The sequence below is a fragment of the Stenella coeruleoalba genome (genome assembly GCF_951394435.1).
Source record: "Stenella coeruleoalba genome assembly, chromosome: 11".
Classification (NCBI taxonomy): Eukaryota; Metazoa; Chordata; class Mammalia; order Artiodactyla; family Delphinidae; genus Stenella; species Stenella coeruleoalba.
Genome location: NC_137157.1, coordinates 25583760 through 25604716, shown reverse-complemented (window position 1 = coordinate 25604716; position 20957 = coordinate 25583760). Strand labels below are relative to the sequence as shown.

Below are 20957 nucleotides of genomic sequence, written 5' to 3'. Positions count from 1 at the left end.
TAGCTAAAAGCACAAAAAAAGAAGAGAGGAGGGAAGTAAGGAGAAATTAAGATACCAGGAAAGAGGGGAAGAGGAGAAAAATAAGGAGCAGGTTAAAAAGACAAAGTGTCATCCGCTCTTCCATCTGTGATGTGTGTTACCCTGGCCATTTACTGAGCTCCTGGTGGGTTAGGCTTGGTTTTAGGTACTGAGGTGACAGGCAAGAAGGAAGACACTGTTCCTGCCAAGGGGGAAATAGGACTGACAGCCTCTGCCTTTCTCACATACCTCCAAGATAACAATAGCCTCCTAGGGACAGAGATGAACTACCCCTAAACTTTCCATTTATCCTAAAACTTTCCATATTAAAAAGCAAACAAACAAACAAAACCCCTTCCTCTCAACTGGAATGTAGGGGGACAATGAGAGGGAAAGGAGGGAGCATTTTACTTCTCACTTTATGTACATTTGACTTTTTTTTTTAAAGGATTCTATATACCTTTTATAATTAAAAAATAATAATATGTAAAGGATTGAAAACCCCCATTCTCCCTTCTCCAAGCTTACTTATCTGAATTATTTCAAGCATTCCTCATAAACAGTATTTTTTTTTTAATACTTAGGAAGGAAAGGTCAAAGGCAAGAGAAAGGATGGACTGGAGACAGTCATCCTCATCTGGACCTCCACCAAAATGCAAAAAAAAAATCAGACCATGCTGACATGTGGATTACGGCAATGATTTTTAGTGTGTTTCCTGTAGACAGCTTATAAATGAACACACTTCTAACTTTCTGTAGTGTCTAGTGTTTCCCTATCAGGGAAAAAGATAAGTTCCCTGTAAGGCAAACGCAGGGAAGAAAGAATGTTTTTACCTTAGCATCAGGTAAGTATAGTGAAATGGAGGCTTCTATAAACTCCAACACCTCTGTTCATACTCAGATTTCACTCATGGATCCACCCCACAGAGCTTTTCCACTTTCCATTAGTGGAAAGGCCAGCAGAAATATTTACTGGGGCCAAAATTTCAATGAGTAGGCAGAGAAGACATTAACTTGTTGAGTTATAGAAGAGCCTACAAAAATACTTTGTTTCTTAACAGTGAAAGGGCTCAATATGAATTAAAGTGGCTTAGAATTCCTACCATCAAGGGCCAATCTAATGAAGCCACATTCCAGAAAATGGCTAAGATCTCATTTTAGCCTACAGTATGAAAGCATCAACAGTTATTCAAATAACTGGGTATAAAAACGTACTTAAAGTCATTTTACCATCAAAACAACTCTTGAACCTATTAGAGCTGATGTATTTTCTTACTTTTATAGAATTTAAATTTTGTCCTACAAAAAGATTTCATGCATTTTTATTAAGATGAAAACCCATTTCTTTGATAGTCATAGAAAACTTTAACCCTCTAGATCTTTATTTTACATTCTTCACTAAAACCTTCATATCAGTTTTCATTTTAAGAGTTCTTTTTATACTCCCTCAAATATGGTTCCCAGCACACAGTCAACGTGAAGTAAGTACCTGTTAACTAGAAACAGTACGTAATACATTGAGGAAAGATGTAATCTATTAAATAGCTTTCACAGGTTATCTGTGCAAATCCATAAGCATATTTTACCTAGCTTCTTAACAGCTAAGACATGGGATTTTACCTGTTACAGAGTGAGAATTCTAAAAGATAAATGTAAGGAGTTTTCTTAAGTTAATACTTTTCTAAAAGATTTCATAACTTTCTTAGGTAAGACTCTTACATCTTTCCCATCTGGATACCCAACGAGTCCATACTGGGATTCATAACACACTTTATTTGGAGACAGTGGAGCAAAGAGTCTGAAATAATATATTCCAGCAGACAGATGTTCAAATCCTGGGACAATTTTATGAATAATTCACCTTATAAGGGAAAACATGTTTTCTGTAGCTAAACCGTTTGAGCATTTCCCCATATATATCAAAATAAAAACTGCATCAAAAAATATACAAATTGGGGCTTCCCTGGTGGCGCAGTGGTTGAGAATCTGCCTGCTAATGCAGGGGACACAGGTTCGAGCCCTGGTCTGGGAGGATCCCACATGCCGCAGAGCAACTAGGCCCGTGAGCCACAACTACTGAGCCTGCTCATCTGGAGCCTGTGCTCTGCAACAAGAGAGGCCACGATAGTGAGAGGCCCGCGCACCGCGATGAAGACTGGCCCCCGCTTGCCACAACTAGAGAAAGCCCTCGCACAGAAACGAAGACCCAACACAGCAAAAATAAATAAATAAAATTAAAAAAAAAAAGTTCAACCCAATTAAAAAAAAATATATATATATATATATATACAAATCAATTTTCACTGCAAAGTAAAGGAGCTGTTACAGTGGAGGACTACTGTACTGAATGTCAATATTATGACATAGTATGAGTGTGTTTCGTGTTTGGTAATTGCAATCATTGTTGCTTTTGTTGTGGTCATCCATTTACAATCCTTGGCATCAGTTTATTTATCTCTTGTAAAAATAAAATACAGTGTGTGTGTGAATAAATAAATAAATAAAAATTTAAAAAACAAAACAACAGCAAAGATCAATAAAAATAAATAAATAAAAACCTTATTTTCTAGCAAATATGGATGCCTTACATTCTGCCTCTGATTTTTTAGGCCAGAAAGACTATGGGTTTTATCTTTTTTTATTTTTTTAGGATTTTATCCTTTACACAATGCAGACTTTAGCCAGCACTCAAGCTAAAGCTGAAGAATGTGTAACCACTTCCAAGTATTGCCTTGCCTTCAGAACCTGCTGCCTTTGGATAATTTTTGTAAGTTTGTGTGTGCATTTTTCTTTAAATTATATTTGCTATCTGTGGCATAGCTGGGTCTGGTAGGAACTACTTAACCGGGTAATAAGCAAAAGTCTTTATCCTTTTACTTGTGACCTATCTGAGTTTTAAAATTTTAAGTAAATTTTGTGTGGACAGCTCTTAAAAAGAATAAAAAAATAAAAAGCTGCATCAGGCCCTTTACAAGGCTTTTGACTTTGGGATATCTTAGTACATTTCTGCTACCTCCAAAGGTACCTACAGACTGCCCAGATATTTTTACTTTCAGTTTTACATGTAAGACACAGGGACAGTTCTTTCATCTAAGAAGAGTTTTATAAAACTTTGATTTTTTTAGTGATACAATTGTCTGTGTTTTCTGAATAGCATATGAAGATCTTAAGATCTGTACTACTTAAGAAATTGTTAAAAACTGCTTTTGATTGACATGGGAATTTAGACTCCATGGCTTCCTTCTGTAGGTTTGATAAAAGGACTAGTGGAATGAGAGTTGGAATGTTTCCTGTGTCACCAATCCATCACATGGAAGGGTGCTCACTACGTAATTAATAAAGACAGATGCATGTGAGGCCTTTTAACTCCACTTCTCTTCTCCAAGGAAGCTTTGTTTTAGTGAACAGCAGTAATTCTCCAAATCAGTGTAATTGCTTTCCAAAATTAACAGGTGTTTCCTGTGCATTCTGGAAGCCTGGTTTACTCAAAATGCAGCTGGATTCTGACCTCACGCAAGTAAAAGCAATATATAACCTGACAACTATTTACTCAGATGTGACCACCTATGGTCACCTGGCTTGTGCCAGGAATGTGCTGGGGCCAGGGATACAAATGTGCTTATAATCTCTTACACTATTTATTCTTATATTTCATGTACCTCATGTTTCCTCTTTTGGAGGGAGCAGTAAGAGTAAGGTTAATAAAGAAGGATAAGTTAGTGTTGTGCAATCACTGAACAAGGAAAGGTGTGCCTTGTACTGCTTAGTATACAGTCAGTACAGTAAATGTTAGCTATTACTTTTATAATGCTACAAACAGGATATGCCAGGCAATATGCTATGGAAGGGAGTGGCAACACAAGTATCCACAAATTCACTTGCTCATTCAGTCCTTCAATAAACATTTACTATGTGCCTACTGTATGCCAAGCACTGTTCTAGGCACTGGGGATAAATCAATGTAACAAAATTAAGTGCCTCTCACATGGAGAAAAGGGAACCCTCCTACACTGTTGGTGGGAATGTAAATGGGCACAGCCACTACAGAGAATAGTATGGAGGTTCCTTAAAAAACTAAAAATGGGGCTTCCCTGGTGGTGCAGTGGTTGAGAGTCCGCCTGCCGATGCAGGGGACACGGGTTTATGCCCCAGTCTGGGAAGATCCCACATGCCGCGGAGCGGCTGGGCCCATGAGCCATGGCCGCTGAGCCTGCGCGTCCGGAGCCTGTGCTCCGCAACGGGAGAGGCCACAACAGTGAGAGGCCCGCGTACCGCAAAAAGAAAAAAAAAAAAACTAAAAATAGAGTCACCATATGATGCAGAAATCCTACTCCTGGGGATATATCCAAAGAAAACCATAATTTGAAAAGATACATGCACCCCAATGTTCACAGCAGCACTATTTACAATAGCCAAGACATGAAAGCAAACTAAGTACCCATCAACAGACGAGTGGATAAAGAAGATGTGTGTGTGTGTGCGTGCGTGTGTGTGTACACACACACACACACACACACACACGCACACACACAATGGAGTATTACTCAGCCATAAAAAAGAATGAAATAATGCCACTTGCAGAAACATGGACGGACCTAGAGATTATCATACTAAGTGAAATAAGTTAGACAAAGACAAATGTCATATGATATCACTTACATGTGGAATCTAAAAAAATATACAAATAAACTCATTTCCAAAACAGAAATAGACTCACAGACATAGAAAACAAACTTATGGTTACCACTGGGGAAATGGGACTGGGGGGTGGGAAGGGCTAAATTAGGAATTTGGGATTAACAGATACACACTACTATATATAAAAGAGATAAACAACAAGGATTTACTGTATAGCACAAGGAACTATATTCAATATCTTGTAATAACCTATAATGGAAAAGAATCTGAAAAAATATATATATTTAAATGAATCACTTTGCTGTATACCTGAAACTAATAAAACATTGTAAATCAACTATACTTCAATAAAAAAAAACTAAGTGCCTTTCATTCATGTAGGCCATACTCTAGTAGGTGAGACAGATGAGCAAATAAATAAATAGATATTACTGACAGGAATAGGAAGTACTGGAAAGAAAAACAGAACTGAGTAGATGGATAAGTAGCTAAGTGGAACTAGAGGTATTTTGTTACCTTTCCTACTTTGGAAGAGGAGACCTCCTTGAGAGGTAGCTTTTGAATAAGGTCTACAGGGTTGAGAGATAATCTGTCTGGGGGAAAGGGTATGTCAGGTAGTAGAACAAAACTATGAAAAGGAACAGGGTGTTTACGAATGTTGGTCAATCTTATATAAATGGGTAAGATCATGAGATTAGAAAGGCCAGACCACAAAAAGTCTTATATACTAAGCTAGGGAGTTTGAATTTTATCATCCAGGGAATAGGCCACCAAATGATGCTTAATTACAAAATAATTCTTTAAAACACAAAACCAGAATTCTCATTAGAAAATGGGCAGAAGAAACAGATTTCACCTTAGAAGAAATACAAATAGCAAATATGCACATGAAAAGATATTTAACATCATTAGCCATTAAGGAAATGCAAATTGCACCATAATGGGATGTCACTACACACTTATCAGAATGGCTACAATAAAAAAGTGACAAACACCAAGTGCTGGTGAGGATACAGAGATACTGGATCACTCACACATTGCTGGTGGGAAAGTAAAACGACATAGCTACTCTGGAAAACAACCTGGCAGCTTCTTAAAAACGAAACATACAGTTACCATATAACCTACAATTGTACCTCTGGGCATTGATCCTAGAGAAATAAAAATATATGTTCTCACAAACACCTTTACATGAATGTCCGTTATAGCTTTATTTGTAAGCGCCAAACAGTGGAAATGGCCCTTTAACTGGATGTCCTTTAACTGGAATATTACTCAATAATAGAAAGGAAAGAGCTATTGATGCAATGCAACACCATGGATGAATCTCCAAGGAATTATGCTAAATGAAAAAAGTCAATCCCAAAGGGTTACATATTGTATGATTCTATTATATATAACATTTTTGAAATGAGTATTGATAGCCAAGGATTGGGGAGTGAGGTAGGTGGGAGGTGGGTGTGGTTATAAAAGGGCAACAAGGAGTTTTGTGGTGATGGGATTGTATGGTATCTCAACTGTGATTGTGTATATACAAACCTACACACCTGATAAAATTATATAGAACTAAATACATATACACACACTGAGTATAAGTAAAACTGAGCATATTTAAGTAAGGTCAGTGGATTGTATCTGTTAATATCCTAGTTGTGCTATTTTACTATATAGTTGGGCAAAATGTTCCCAGTAAGGGAATCTTGCTAAAGTATAGCTAGTTTTTCTTACAACTGCATGTGAATCTACAGTTATGTCAATAACAATTTCAATTAAAAAACAGTAAACCAGATTGTAAATTCCTTGTGGATAGGAAATTAATGTCCTTAATTTCTCTGACTTCTAGTCTGATTCCACCTCACTCCTGCAATTTCCAAATGCTGAGACCAGCCTGAGAGAAGGGAACAATAAGAGGTAACAGTAACTATTTGGTTTCTGGTTTATCCAAAGGAAAATTAAGATTATCAATTTCTATAAAAGTAAAAACCTATATTTTACTAAAAGTCTCCATATAAATTCTATAAAATGAAATCTAAAAACCCAACTCTCTCTAAAGTCACTGATTAGCCACTTGGGAATAAAATCACTTGGAAGTATCCCTCTAGCAGTTAAAATGTCACTATGTCTACATGAGAACCAGACACCTTTGAAAGCAACTGTCATTAGGTAGGAGTCTCTGGGCATCAGAGTCATGGAAAAGTGGCAGACTGAGGCCATGGGATTTCAGCTGGCTCCTAGAACAAAAGCCTTCAAAGCAGTACCACTCCACTGTCCCTTTTCCATCTTCTGTTTTAGCATAAAACATGGAGAAGAGGAGAGGCAGCAAACATGTGATGTAGAGCAGTGAAACATATATGTATCTACGTTTGTAGACTAAAAACTTGATTTACGTGCCTTTGACAATGAAACATCCTGATGATGAAGCCAATTGTGTAGCTATTTCTGGGTAGATTTTTAATTTGGATTAAATTGAGAGAAAAAAACTTAAAATTCATTAAACATTAGAATTATAGGATATTGAACATGAAATAGTTTGAGTACTTTCATATACACGTATCTACCTTTAACAGCCAAGTAGAGGTTTTACCAGGCTTGCTTCAGAGAAGTCTGTTATAAGCACTGTAATTATTTTATGCCAACACAGTATTGAAATCTCCAGCAGGATGTGCACAGAAGGAATTTAAATGTTTTCTATAATATGATTTATACCATTATTTGCTTAAAATGAAGACTAGCCAGGTTTAGTTGAGCCTAGACAGGATGAACATAGATGCTGAATTAGAAAGTCACAAAGAGGCATCTCAATCAGTTTCCCCTTGGAGGTAGATTCTGCCAGCCCGCAGGTGGAGAGGGTCAGTGATTGTGACCCGTGTCAGCGGTCCCAGCAATGATGTTAGAAAAGCTTTATCTAAGAATTTCTTTCAACCTACAGCCCAACTGAATGTGCTCTCTTGCCCAGTTTCCAGGTCTTATACTTTCATAACTCAAAAGGCTCCAGAAATCCTACCTCCTCTAATCTTCAACTAGGGAGACTGTATTATCACCTGCCTCTTTGGGGAAAAAACCCTACCATTACTTAAATCTAATTTTTCATTAAGATAATAAGGATATTATGTTATCATAAGAGGTATTTCAGCCCTACAAAATTATTTACTTTGGAGAATCCATAAATAGTAATTAATATTAAACTACAGTGCTTTAGAGCTCAGAAAGTACTTGACAGAAAATGAAATGAGGAACTGGGATAACAGATAAAAAAGCAAGTATCATGTAAATCAGTGGGGAAATATGAGACATGCATGATTCTTTTCTGTGTCATTGATGTCCACATGCAACTGGTAAATGACAGAAACCATTTTAACTTTTGAATAGTAACCACTACTAACCTGACCAAATGCAAACATGGCAATGATTACTTCCATTTTCAATGACTGAAGTATCTATTTTCTAATGATAAAACCTTTCCAATTCACAAGCTCTTTTTGCATGCTGCTCTGAAACTGCTCATTAAATTCTATACATATCACTGCAGGTGTCCCCGTGTCTTCCCTCTAGACAGTGAACAAATTAGGGACAGTAATATTTTTTCAATCATGGTCCCCTGGGTAGACAGAACTCTATAATATGAACATGTTCTGATTTAAAATCATTATGTCTCAGGATCAGAAAACTTGGTTCCATACTGAGTTTATCTAAATATCAGCTATGTGCCCCTGGGCAAGTTACTAAACCTCATTAAAGTGTTAGTTTCCTCATCTGTAATAGAAGATAATATCTATCTTATAGGATAATAGGGACTAAATAATTCTTGTGAGAGATCCTAGCATGTCAGAAATACGGAGTAAATCGTAGCTGTTAGTATTAAACATGGAATCCATGCTATCTGCTGTTAACAGCATTTCTTATCCTTGATATTGTCTGATAAATAAAGTTTCGGTGAAGTGGGGAAAAAACTGGATTGATGGTGAGAATCAGAGAGTTGAAGGGAAGAAATACTCATATACTAACATATATTAGCAGCATCAGATACTTGTTGGCTGGAAGTTTCCGCTTAGTTTGAACACTCAACCTCCCTGAAATCACCGTTTAAAAAACAGGAGTCATATAATCCTGTGCTCATATGCAGCTGTGCAGCAGCCCTCCTTCCTGATAGAGGGAACAATATCTGTCATAGCAGGAGAAAAAAAAGGCAATGGTACAAGCAATCCTGAAACTTTTTGCAACTAAGATCTCTTGAGTTTTCTAAATCTTGCTGTCTCTGTAATGCTTCCACAGCAGCGTTAGAAGTGGCGTGGTATTTTGAAGCACCAGGTTGGAGCCATGGTTTTGCAATTTCCCATCTCTGTGGTGTGGGAAAGTCAACAAATCTTGCTGTGCTTGGTCTTATCAGTGAATGAGGAGGTTGGGTTGAATGATTTGTAATGACTCCTTTAGTTTTAAACTTTAATGATTCTATGACTACATTTGACCTAAAGTCACTAAAAGACATACTTTCCAAATTTTTCAAACTATCCCAAAGGCCCTCATTTAAATGTCTTCACCCCAACTTTTGCTAACAAATAAATCATACCTGGACTAGTGAACGATCTCATCATTTACCCCTCCCTCCCCTCTCCGGAGTCCTTCCCGCAACCTAGCAACCTAACAGAGCGTTAGAGAGGAACTGTGCTTCATTCTCCTGTTTCTAATAGTGGAGCTATTGAAAGAAAAATTAAGTAGTGAAAAAACTACTCATTTAAATTGAAATCTCTGTTTACTTATGACTGTAGATACATCTAAAGACCAACAGAAAGAGGGGAAAAAACAGTTACCAGTTAATCCTTATTTATTCATTATATCTTCTTTCCTGGATTTGAAATTACAGTTGCCATTCAATTCAAATCAGAACTGCCTATCAGATTAAGGGGAAAAAAACAAAACAAAACCACGCTATTCTAAGTTTATTAAAAACCAAGTCTATACTTTAATTCCTAATGTTTCAAGTGATAATAACATATGCCAAAGTATATCAACTGTTATAAATATGTTACCAAGAAACTGACTTTAAAAAAATACATGATCTAAGTAAAACAAAGTTTTCAACAGAATCCACAGGAGCTAAAAGAACAAGCAGTTACATTATTTCAAACAGAAAAAGGCTAAATGTGTTTGTTTTCCTTTTATTTTTTATCCAAACATTCAGGGGAAACTGACTTGCTTTGTTCAGTGTTTATTATTTTACCTTTCCTGAAGCAGAAACCAAAACACTTTGATAAACGGGATAGTCTGGTAAACAGACCCTTGAATGTTACGGCTCAGAACCACTAATCCAGTTGCATTTCCATCTTTGCCCCTTTTTCCTGAAGTCACCACCACTATGCTTCAGTTTCTTTATATATAAAAGGGTAATAACACCTAAAACAGCCTTACTCCAATTCACACTTACATGGAACCAGAATGGATGCATGTAAATATGAAGGGATGAGAAAACTGAATGAAAACTGCAGAAGACAGCTGTCCTTTCTGGAAATACTATCACAGTACTTTACTCCACGGAGAGTCTATTTTACAGACACAATTTTTATAGCCCCAGTGATAGGCTGTCTTTGCCTGATGTCAAAACTACTTGCAAATACTCTTTTCCCTCCACAGATCCACAATTACCAGACCCAGACCAAACCACCAAAGTAGTTTTTCCATACCACCCAGAAGAAATTCGGCAGTTCCATTCTTGAACTTAACTTTTAAACTCAGTCTTTAATAAAAAGGTCAGCACTGCTTTGTAGCTTCCCACACCCAAAAGTACCATGACTCGACCTTCTCTTTGTACCTAATATAGTTTCAATAAAGTATTAAAATAAACAGGCTCATATAAACATGTCTATTTTTTAAATACAGGGCTTTCCCTAAATACCAAATTAATCTATGCAACTCCAGGAAAAGATGATGCATTTAAAAGAAATGTCTGGGAGAACACAGAAAGCTTACCAAAGTATCATACAAGCACAGGCATTACTTATGAATACCTGAAATCTGAATACACTCATCCCCTTATGTCTGAACAGGAGGCTGCATCTGGAATTCCCCTGAACCACCTGGAGGACTGGTGAGCCAAAGGTCATCTTCTCCACCTCTTCATCCTGTTCCCTCCTCCCTTAATATTTTCCTCATCAACACATTGACCTTTTCCTCTTTGGACACACCAGCATTTAAGAGTCATAAAAACGATTTATTTAACTTTATTGTTCTGTTTTAATGCTATTGTCCCAGTCTCACTTCCTGTTACTTTCCATTGCGTTTTTCATATACTAACGATGCTCTTATGGGCTGGCCGGGAACCCAATTCCTACTCTGGTTATTTCTACTGCAAAAATTCATTAGGTTCCAAATATGCGACTAATATGATTAATCCATTCACAGACTGATGGATTGCCTGATTATCTTTATCTATCAGGTCCTTACAGGAATTAAAAATGCTTAGGAACAGAATGAAGGCCCTCTTTGTCATCCTTCCCACATCTGCCCTTTCCCAAAAAGTTCATGTTGGGAACATTTCTCCAGAAAACAGGTCAGAATCTCACTTTGCAAAGCAATTTCTATCTCACTGATATAATTTTTTTTCAAGATTAAATCAAAGCCTTTATTAAACATACCTCCTTCAAACCACCTGCATTTAAACCTATACCCCTCTCCCAACTTGCGAACTGTTAGGGCTATGTGTGTGTCATTGTCACCTGGAGGGTCAGATCCAGTTGGACCGTGCAATGCTGATGCTGAAAAGCCACGCCAAGATACACCACACTGGACACACATCCATGGTCCTGTGCCCCAGCTCCACCTCCTTGTTCAGTGTGTTCATTTTTGAAAATCACTAATTTTTTTTTTTTTTTTTTTGCGGTACGCGGGCCTCTCACCGTTGTGGCCTCTCCCGTGGTGGAGCACAAGCTCCGGACGCGCAGGCTCAGTGGCCATGGCTCACAGGCCCAGCCGCTCCACAGCATGTGGGATCCTCCCGGACCGGGGCACCAACCCGTGTCCCCTGCATCGGCAGGCGGACTCTCAACTACTGCGCCACCAGGGAAGCCCCACTGATATAATTTCTAATTGCAATTTTATGAAAACAAAATGAGAACCTTGGCTAAATTTTTAAAATACATATTTGATTTTTACTATTCAAAATTTAATAAAAACCTAGCAATGGAAAAACAATCATTTATCTCAAAAAATAATGCCACCTTTTTTCCCCTAAATGTGCAAATGTAAGCTATCTCAAAACAATATATTTTTACCAAGGAAGACAGGATGCGTGTGTGTGTGTGTGTGTGTGTGTGTACACACAATCACAATGTAGGATGTTTGTTTTTCCATCTCTGGCTAAAAATATGCACTCTAAAAGTATAAAGTGACGTTCTATCACTTAAAAACATATATATTTGATAAAATATCACTTAATCTGTTTTGGCAAGAATGAAACCAAAGTAATGTAGTTGGACAAAATACTGCACTTTAACTAATTCCTAATACGTATTTAAAAGGAAAAAAGAAAAGCTTTACTGCCAAGAAATAAAATCCGCAGTTTCAAATGTAGGGTAAGTGTGTAAACAAATAGATTTGCCAAACCTGTGTGGCTATGGTTCCAACACAAGAAACACAGAGTTAAAGAGCCATACAAATGTTTGATATTTCCTGAGCTGATGCTGAAAATAACTTACAGGAAAGGGCTGCTGTTGAGACACATGAGTCCCAACCCTCACCTTCTAAGCGAGCTTAATCTCAGTGGTGCTATGACAACCATGGAAATGCTCACTAGGGGTTATTAATTTATACTTTCATCATTATATTAAAACCCAACAATACCACTAGATGGTAAATGCAACCCAAGAGAGATAGCTTCTAGACTGGGTCTGAAGATTTATGACACAAATGCCACAATGGGATTTGAGACTTGAAATACCATTCGGCAGCTCTTTAAGCCCAGTTTTGTGTTTAAAATAGGGAGAAAACAAACAATGAAGCTGCTCTTACCCAGGTTAGAAAATGACCTCCTAAATGCCAAATCCAATCATGTCCATTTTATAAGCCTTAGGTCAAGTGTCACCATCTCTGTGAAGTCACGCACCCTGCGTCGGATATAACTCAGACAAAGCTTGGATTACCAAAACCATGTGTCCTATAACTGAGCCACCTCACTGGGCAGAAACTCCTAGGGAGGAGCACCCCCTTCCACCTTTGAATGCACAGTGCTTGACACATGGTCAGCCTTGTGCAGTAAATAAACTGAGGACTTGCTACATTACCCAGGAAAACCCAATTACCACACATTTTCTTCCAAGTGCTTGTAATAAGGACAAACTAAAACAACGGAGGAAAACCCTGGAATGTTTCCAGGGAAAATTTTTCTTGGTTATAGAATCAAGAAATCGGCTACACTTTTAAGAGGAAAATTCCAATGTTTGGGCACGAATAGTTTGCGATTTGTCCCTAACTCTTTAATATCAGAGGCCCAAACTTGAGGAACTTCCTTATGGAAATCACACTTCTTAAATAACAGTAGTAAATGAGCACTCATCACCTGCATGCCAGTGAGAGAAAAAGGCCCACTGTCTGATAGTTGTTTTAGATTTATCATGTCTGAAACATATCAAGGAAGAGGGTAACTATACCCCAAACGCACTGGAATACTCCAAAGTGGCTCACAATCTTACTTCAGACAAAATTGCTTCTGAGAACCCAGAGCAATGGCCCAATGATGACTTACCTGGGAATACCTAAAGCTATGTTTCGTTGGCTTCACCCTCCTTCCCCTTGAGATTTGGCCGCTCAGCCTTCCTAGTGCCACTCCTTACCATCCAGGCCCCCTCCCTCAGTTTCTTACACTCAGGAGAAAGGAGACTGGGGAGGGTGAAAGGGGAGGGATAGGAATAATAAAGAAGAAAAGAGGGAAAGCAAATCCACTGCAGCCTAATTCCCAACCACCCAGCCCTTCCCTTCTCCTTATCACTCGCAGTGCCTTCAGTGCCTGACAGTCTTTCTCACCGCAAGCCCAGCCCCCAATTTCCTCATTTTTCCTTAGTCACCTCACCCTTTCCACAAACCCTGTAGCCTCAGAAGCAGCAGATTTGCTCCACTGACATCCCGGTGCTCAACTCCACCCTGGCCAACTCTCCTGCATCAGCACAAAGCACAGAGAGGAAGAATTTTCCTGGGAAGAGGGAAGGGGAAGCCAGTACCGTAATGGTTAATATAATTGGGGGACTAAACTGGGACCTTTACCACCATTTCCACAACTGTTTCCTTGGAAAACTCATGCTGAGTTCCAAATTATCATGAACTTTTAGAACACAATCCTTTTTGGAATTGGGGCTGCCTGTAATTCTTTCCTGATAAGTTATAAACACGTTGTTATAAATTTGTAAATGTTAAGTAGTTGGATTCATGAAACATCTATACTCTAAAGAAGGTGACCATATGGGCTACCCCAAGCTTGGCCAATGTCTGTTTACTAATCCAGAATCTTCTTGGTTATATATGTAGACTCAGTAAAACTAGTGAGTCTGTGAATCAGTCCCCTCTGTAAGATCCAAAACCTCTTCCCCGAGGCCTAAGAAACTGTTAAAGACACTCTCTTGATTCACTTCAGCAGAAGAATCTTAAACAGGGTTCATCTGTGTTTTTTCTTATCATTTTAGAAAACTAGGGTGTTGGATTCTGAGTTAATTACTCTAAAACACAGGTCTATATTTGCAACAGCCATATTCCCAAACAGGATTCCACATGGATCCACTCAGCTCACCTGAAACGGATGCCCCACTTCTCATTTACCTTATTCTGGGCTGGCCAGGTGTCCTCCTCATGAAGGCTTGAATTTTGCTTTCTCCTTCTACGTGATGTTGTTTACAAAAGGTACAACCTCCCAGGCAGAACTGTTAGTATGGCCCTATGACTTAAGGCTTTTGATTCAGCTGGCACATTTTAGGAATCTCAAGCCAGTTTAGGCCTCCCCGCTCCAGGCCTAAACAAAAATCTCCATGGAAAGCAAAATTCAAAAGCAGAGCTCACCCACTCCTCACCAGGCTGCCCTACTTGACAGCTTCAACCTGTCCAAAGCCGCCCTCGGTTTCCTGTGGCCTTGAGAAAGAACCCTCCTTATGAATGCCATCCAGCTGCACTGGCTGGCTGTGAACCTTAACTCCTTCCATGCTGGTTCCCCCCACCCGAGCAGCAGTGCCCTAAAGGCAAAAGAACAAGTTCTAGAAGTTTATTGTGTTAGAGATAATGACAAACCCTTCAGATTAAGCCTGAGGGCCAACAGGAAACTTGACACTAAGGGCCAAACCTCCAATTTCAAGGAAAAACTCTATCTTAGCTAAGGATAGTAGTATGTCACAAAGAAGCCAAATTCATTCCTTACATACACAAACACACACAAAATAATACACAAAAACTTGTTAAAAGGAGGGCAGTACCAACAAAATTGTTCCATGGTGAGAAAAGCAGGCATGAAAATAGACTTTTTTTTTTTAAGTTGGATACTTAACTCCACTCTCCATTGAAATGTTTATGCCAAGGGAGAGGCTTTTGCCTAGGTACTAACATTCAGAGAGTAGACAGTTGTAAACAGAATGAAATCAGATATGAGAAAAGGAAGTAAGACAAGGAAGGTAAGTCTTTTATGGGTTAAAGGAGGAAGGGCAGAGAGGATTGAGTAAAGAAAAGTGCTAGGAGACCATCTGAAAGTGAAAACAACAATTCACTTTACTTGATGCGATTTTTGCTTAATAATTTGATTTATTCAATTCACCCAATAATCCTTTTTTTTGAGCCTCTGCTATGTGCCACATGTGTTCTATTTCTACAGAAGTCCTATTTTAAGACCTAAGCACTCAAAGGCTTGAAGTTAGTAACCTAAGAATATGAAGACTTCAAAAAGGGTCTGTGTACTTCGTGTTAAACACAAAACACGTTAAGTACAATGCCAAGGCTCCCGTTGTGACTACGGAGAGAGAAGGAAGCTGCTTCCACAGTTACCTCCTTTCCTTCTCTTTCACTCATTCTCTCACTTACTCAACCAACATCTACTGATTCCTACTAAGACCCTTGCTTGGCCTTATGCAGGACAAAAAGATATGACCAGAACGCTTAGAGCTTAAAACCGAATACCAATCAGACAATTCTACCATAAATCAGACTGAGATAAAGGATACCACAGCATAACTGGGAAGTCAGAATAGGAAATAAACACTTCCCACTAAGTAAGTGTAGCAGCTTCATGATGCAAAGGGTTGCTGAGCAGGACCATCAAGAATGTGCAAGGTTTCGAAAACAAACAAACAAACAAACAAAAAACCACATGGAAGGGCTTCCCTGGTGGCGCAGTGGTTGAGAGTCCGCCTGCCGATGCGAAGATCCCACACGATGCGAAGATCCCACACGCCGCGGAGCGGCTGGGCCCGTGAGCCATGGCCGCTGAGCCTGCGCGTCTGGAGCCTGTGCTCCACAACGAGAGAGGCCACAGGTTTCAGTTAAGACAGATGAAGTCGGTACACCAGAGGTAGGAAGTACACGTACAAAAGTGAGAAAGGACAGTAATTATGTTTTTCCTGCATTTTTCCTATGTCTATCTGAAGTTGTTAATTAGCCTTCAACAAGTAAAATAACTAATCCTCAAAGAGTAGTGAATTTTGCAAATTTAGAGGTTTTACCTGACAAGGGCAACATAGGTAAACACAGATTTCAAAAACTTCACAGATTTCTTACACCTAGCAAATAAACCTCATTGAATTGGCCAATTTCCTCCCGTAGGTTCTTGCTATGACTTCCAAGTTGGCGCTTTAGAGGAACTGGGATGTTTCTGTTCTAGGTGTTCCTTGTAGTACCTATACTACTACTACCACTGGTTCAAATTCTTTGAATCAGCTACTAAAATAAGTCAACTACATAAAGGCTGCATTGCAAACACCCATCCCGACTATATGATAAAAAGAGACTGCACTTTGGAAACAATTTAACATACGCTTAACTAAACCACTCCCTCAGGAAGTGATTTTTTTCCAACGTATGCGATCTTAACCTACCTCACAGGGCTGCTGAAGGTTAATTTCAGTGATGCAAGCAAAAGGGTGGTATCTGTCTGACACCTAAGTGTTACCTGGAATGCTGATGTCTGGGTGCAAGTTGCAGCTGGCCATCTGGAGCTTCATATGGCTCTTCTACCTCATACACATTTGCATCAGTGTCCTCCACACTGCTGGAATTCTGCCATTCCAGCTCTGGAGTTTTCCCCACAGTCATAATAAATGGCAAGTTCTCATACTCTGGTATTTCCTCATAATGGCGTATATTTTCATACTCCGGCGCACAGCCACTTATAACAGATTTGCAAGGTGCCTGCGAGGATGACTCCCTGGAGAGCATTTGTTCATCCAAAGACTCAGCTCTTGGTCCATTAGCTGCACTGGTCTGGCCCCGCGACTTCTTCCTCTTCTTTTGGGATTCCAGGCTATAGTTATCTGCCGAATATGCCTTAATGGGTTTATTTCTCTTTTCTTCTACCAACAAGCCATGCCAATCACTTTCACTCCCTTTTCTCTCCCCACCCGCAAGGCTGCCTGAGGTTGTGTCTCCGAGTTGGCTACTCTTGGACCAAAATTTCTGGAAGTCACTCTTCATGAAACAGATGGACAGCTTCATGTTGAGCAACTTCTTTAAAGAGTTCTTCTTTTGAGAGTCTTTGCAAGGCTTAGTGCACCTTTCCACATCCACAGCAGATAATGATTTTGCTCTAGGCTTGGTCAGGGCAGTGGGAGGCTCACTGTTTGAGGATACAGTAACAGACTTTAAGGATTCTGGGTTCCCTGAAAAGGGTATAATAGGATGAGGTAATTTCCACACTGGCTTCTCTGAAGCCCGTTTAGGCATATCAAAGGAGGATGACACACCACGGTTTTGGGCACATAAATGCTGAAGGTGATTTCTTTCTAAACCCTTCTCTGAACTTTTTTCTTCGTTTGAGGGATAAGAACTTTTCTCCACAAGCTCCTCTGAGGCAGCCTTTTTAAGCACTCCTGCAGCAGGTAAGCTGTGTCTTTGAGGTTTTTTGGGGACAATTCTTGAGGAACTTTCATCTTTTATCATAGATTCCTTTTGCAGTTGAGGGGCAGACACTCCCCGGTTACAGGCAGTAGGCAAATGTTCGGTGCAGGTTAATTTGAGTTGCTTGGGCAGGCTCATAGATAGAGTACTGCATCTTATAAAACTGGTCCTTTTGTCCACAGCAGGTGACATACTAGAACCATCTCCTGTCTTGTCAGAATTCAAATTAGAGTCTGTCTCTAAAGGAGATGGCATATTTTCAAAGGAAGATGTTTCAGGACTCAAAGGTTTTTGTGAATTGATTAAGTTTTGTCTGTCACCGTTAAAGTCCACATTCAATTCACTTTTATTTCCTGGCTTCACTTTGTCCACCTGTTCCTGGTTACACAAAACATTCCGATGAAAAACACTGATTTTATTGTTTTTCAAACTATCTTCAAAAAGACAAAGAGAGCTACTGTCTACATTCTCTGGTTCTTCGTTACTTTCGCTAGGAGTATCTATCTGTTTCTGGCGTAATAGGCGTGCAGCACGTGTCTTTCTGGGCTTGGGAGTTGGAAATTTGGGGGTGTATGGCACTAAGTGAATTTCCAAGGGACCAAGGTCTTTGACTTCTGATTTCTTAATATCTCCATCTGAAGATAAAAAAGTACTCCTTTTACCATTTTCTAGAGCTTCTTGTTCAGATGAATGAAAGTGAGTGTTGCTTTTTTCATTGTCACCCTGATTAGCTTCAAAATTTTGAAATTCATCACTAGGAAGTTGTAGGTGGCAATGGTGATGATCAGAAACTTTTTCGAAGCTGGACAGGGACGGTGACAAATCTGCAAATTCAATTCTGAATTGTCTGTTGGAATTACAGCCATCACTCATTTCTGGACTGTCTGTGAATCTGTGCTTCTGTGGAAAAATAAAAGGTGACGTTCGTTGCGTTAAAACATCTTTGAGCTTCTCTTCCAGGATGCTTGCCTTTAAAACTACTTCACTCTGGCTCTTGATCTTTTCATCATTAGAATCACATTTACGCTGAGTTTTTATAGCTGAAGAGGACTCACCAATTTTATTATTTTCTAAATTTTCATGCATTTCCAGGGGCCCTAAGACAAGCTGCTTGACACACAAATTTTCTCTATTTCCAAGCTTATGGTTACACTCAGAACGGCAGGAACACATTGGTAAAATATAATCACTGCTCTGATGCCCTCTGTTTTTGCAGCTAGAGTTGTCAATGCTTTCAGGGGATTCCTGTTTATGCTCTTCCAGGTTCACGATGATTTTCCTTGATGGTGACCGCCTGATGTCTTGAACGGGTGAGGCCTTCAGCACTTTTGGTTTCGGAGCTATTGCTGGTTTGGTTTTCTTTGTTGACTGTGGAACACTAGAAACCACGATCTCAGGTTTAGGTGCAACAGGAGGTGGAGCTGGCTTATTATTTGCCACCACAAACTTTGGCTTGGGGGCCACTGGTGGCTTCTTAATCTCTAGAAAGGAAAAAAAAAATCTGATAACCAAAAAACCAAAGCATAAGATAAATGATTAAATTTGATGACATTTTTACTTTTGACAATATGCTGAACTTGCATTTTACTAGGTAGTTTATATTATATTATTCAGAGTCTATTATTACTCTTGAAAATTCCTTAAATTGCCCTCCAGTTCCAGTACACATAGCTTTGCATATATTGTACATTGCTTAATAAGTCCAATACAGTTTTTCTTCTAACTCTGGAATGGATTACCATATCTTCAGGCAACACTAAATGAAATACAGTAACTGGCTTCTGCTTGAGATCCGTATGTAGGAGAAGGTACTTCAGTTCATTTGCTGAGTGCTAAGAGTTGAATCTGCCTAAGGTTTATGTAGGATGCAACTCTTTAAGCTTCTCATGTGAATAAGCAGTACATATTCTTCTACCTCAATGACATACAGTAGAATTGTATGAATGCCCTTTATCAATGACCTATTCCACTAGAACCACAAAATAACCTAAAAAGGAATACAGAAATCAGAAATTTTCCAAACTGAAAAGTAATGATACTATAATATTTGAGGCTCTTGATAAGGTTGGCATTTTTTCTGTGCAGGGGTTGTCAAATCGGAATTTTCACTATAATCCTTCACTGAGCTTTATTTTTAAAAAGTCAAGGCCTACGCTCTACCCCAGGTGATTACGCTGTGTACTCTTCATTTATAACCACTATTCTAGTGCATTTAAAAGATGACCATAATTCCTATTGTAGCAATTCTTTCTTGGCATTATGTAAAAAGAACTCAATGAGCACCTATTACACTGTGCTAGATTTGCAAAGATCTGCTACTAACCTACAGGAACCTAAATAAAAGGTACACAGGGCCTCCCTGGTGGCGCAGTGGTTGACAGTCCACCTGCCGATACAGCGGACACGGGTTCGTGCCCCGGTCTGGGAAGATCCCATGTGCTGCGCAGCGGCTGGGCATCCGGAGCCTGTGCTCCGCAACGGGAGAGGCCACAACAGTGAGAGGCCTGCGTACCGCAAAAAGAAAAAAAAAAAAAGCTTCACACAAAAGACCTATAAAATGAAGTTACACAGATTCTGAACATCCTCATTTTAAACGTTCTTTTATGTTTTTCTACCTACACTATCACTTATCACCCCATATTTCCCAAAACAAGGTAAAACATATTTTATCTTATACTTCTTATACTTATGTTTGTTCCTCCAACAGGATCTAACGCTTAATGAAAACTTAGTTAGTGAAAAACATAAACATAAACCTTTCAAAATATCATCTGCTGGACATTGTTTAAGTACTTGAATACACAGAGGCTTCAATTCTTCACTTGGTGAGGAGTTTCTTTTCAACAAAGGAAATTAGTCATAACACTCCAACCCGGGAAGATATTACAGGGACATGAGTAGTGAGGAAAAAAAAAAGAGTAGGGTGCTCTACTTCCTTTTACCAACCGAGGAAGAATTTCTCAAACCCCTAATACTCTGTTCAACCAAGATCACCTGATGACAGATGCCTTCTCATTCAATTCCTCAGGATAATGTTATAATAAAAAAGATATGAAGTATTTCCAAAATGACAATACAAATTCCCAACACCATGCAATTTCGTTGTGTTCAATAAGCGTGTTATTATTGTTTTCTTAGGTAGAAAAAATTTTAAAACCATTCAAAGCCTAATGATAAAGCTTGGTGTAATGGTCTATTAAACTCCTGACATATAAAGTCAAGTCTTAAGAAAA

The 20957-nt window shown here is 39.0% G+C and overlaps 1 protein-coding gene across 2 annotated transcripts in view; it reads right to left on the bottom strand.

Moving 5' to 3' along the window:
* The window catches only part of FGD6 (FYVE, RhoGEF and PH domain containing 6), a 111790-nt gene that overhangs the window by 86254 nt on the left and 4579 nt on the right, over window positions 1-20957 (bottom strand). For both annotated transcript variants that reach the window (XM_079936000.1, XM_079936001.1), the window contains exon 2: window positions 16781-19205. In XM_079936000.1, the coding sequence (XP_079792126.1) occupies window positions 16781-19205 (2425 nt within the window). The remainder of the gene's footprint in view (window positions 1-16780; window positions 19206-20957) is intronic.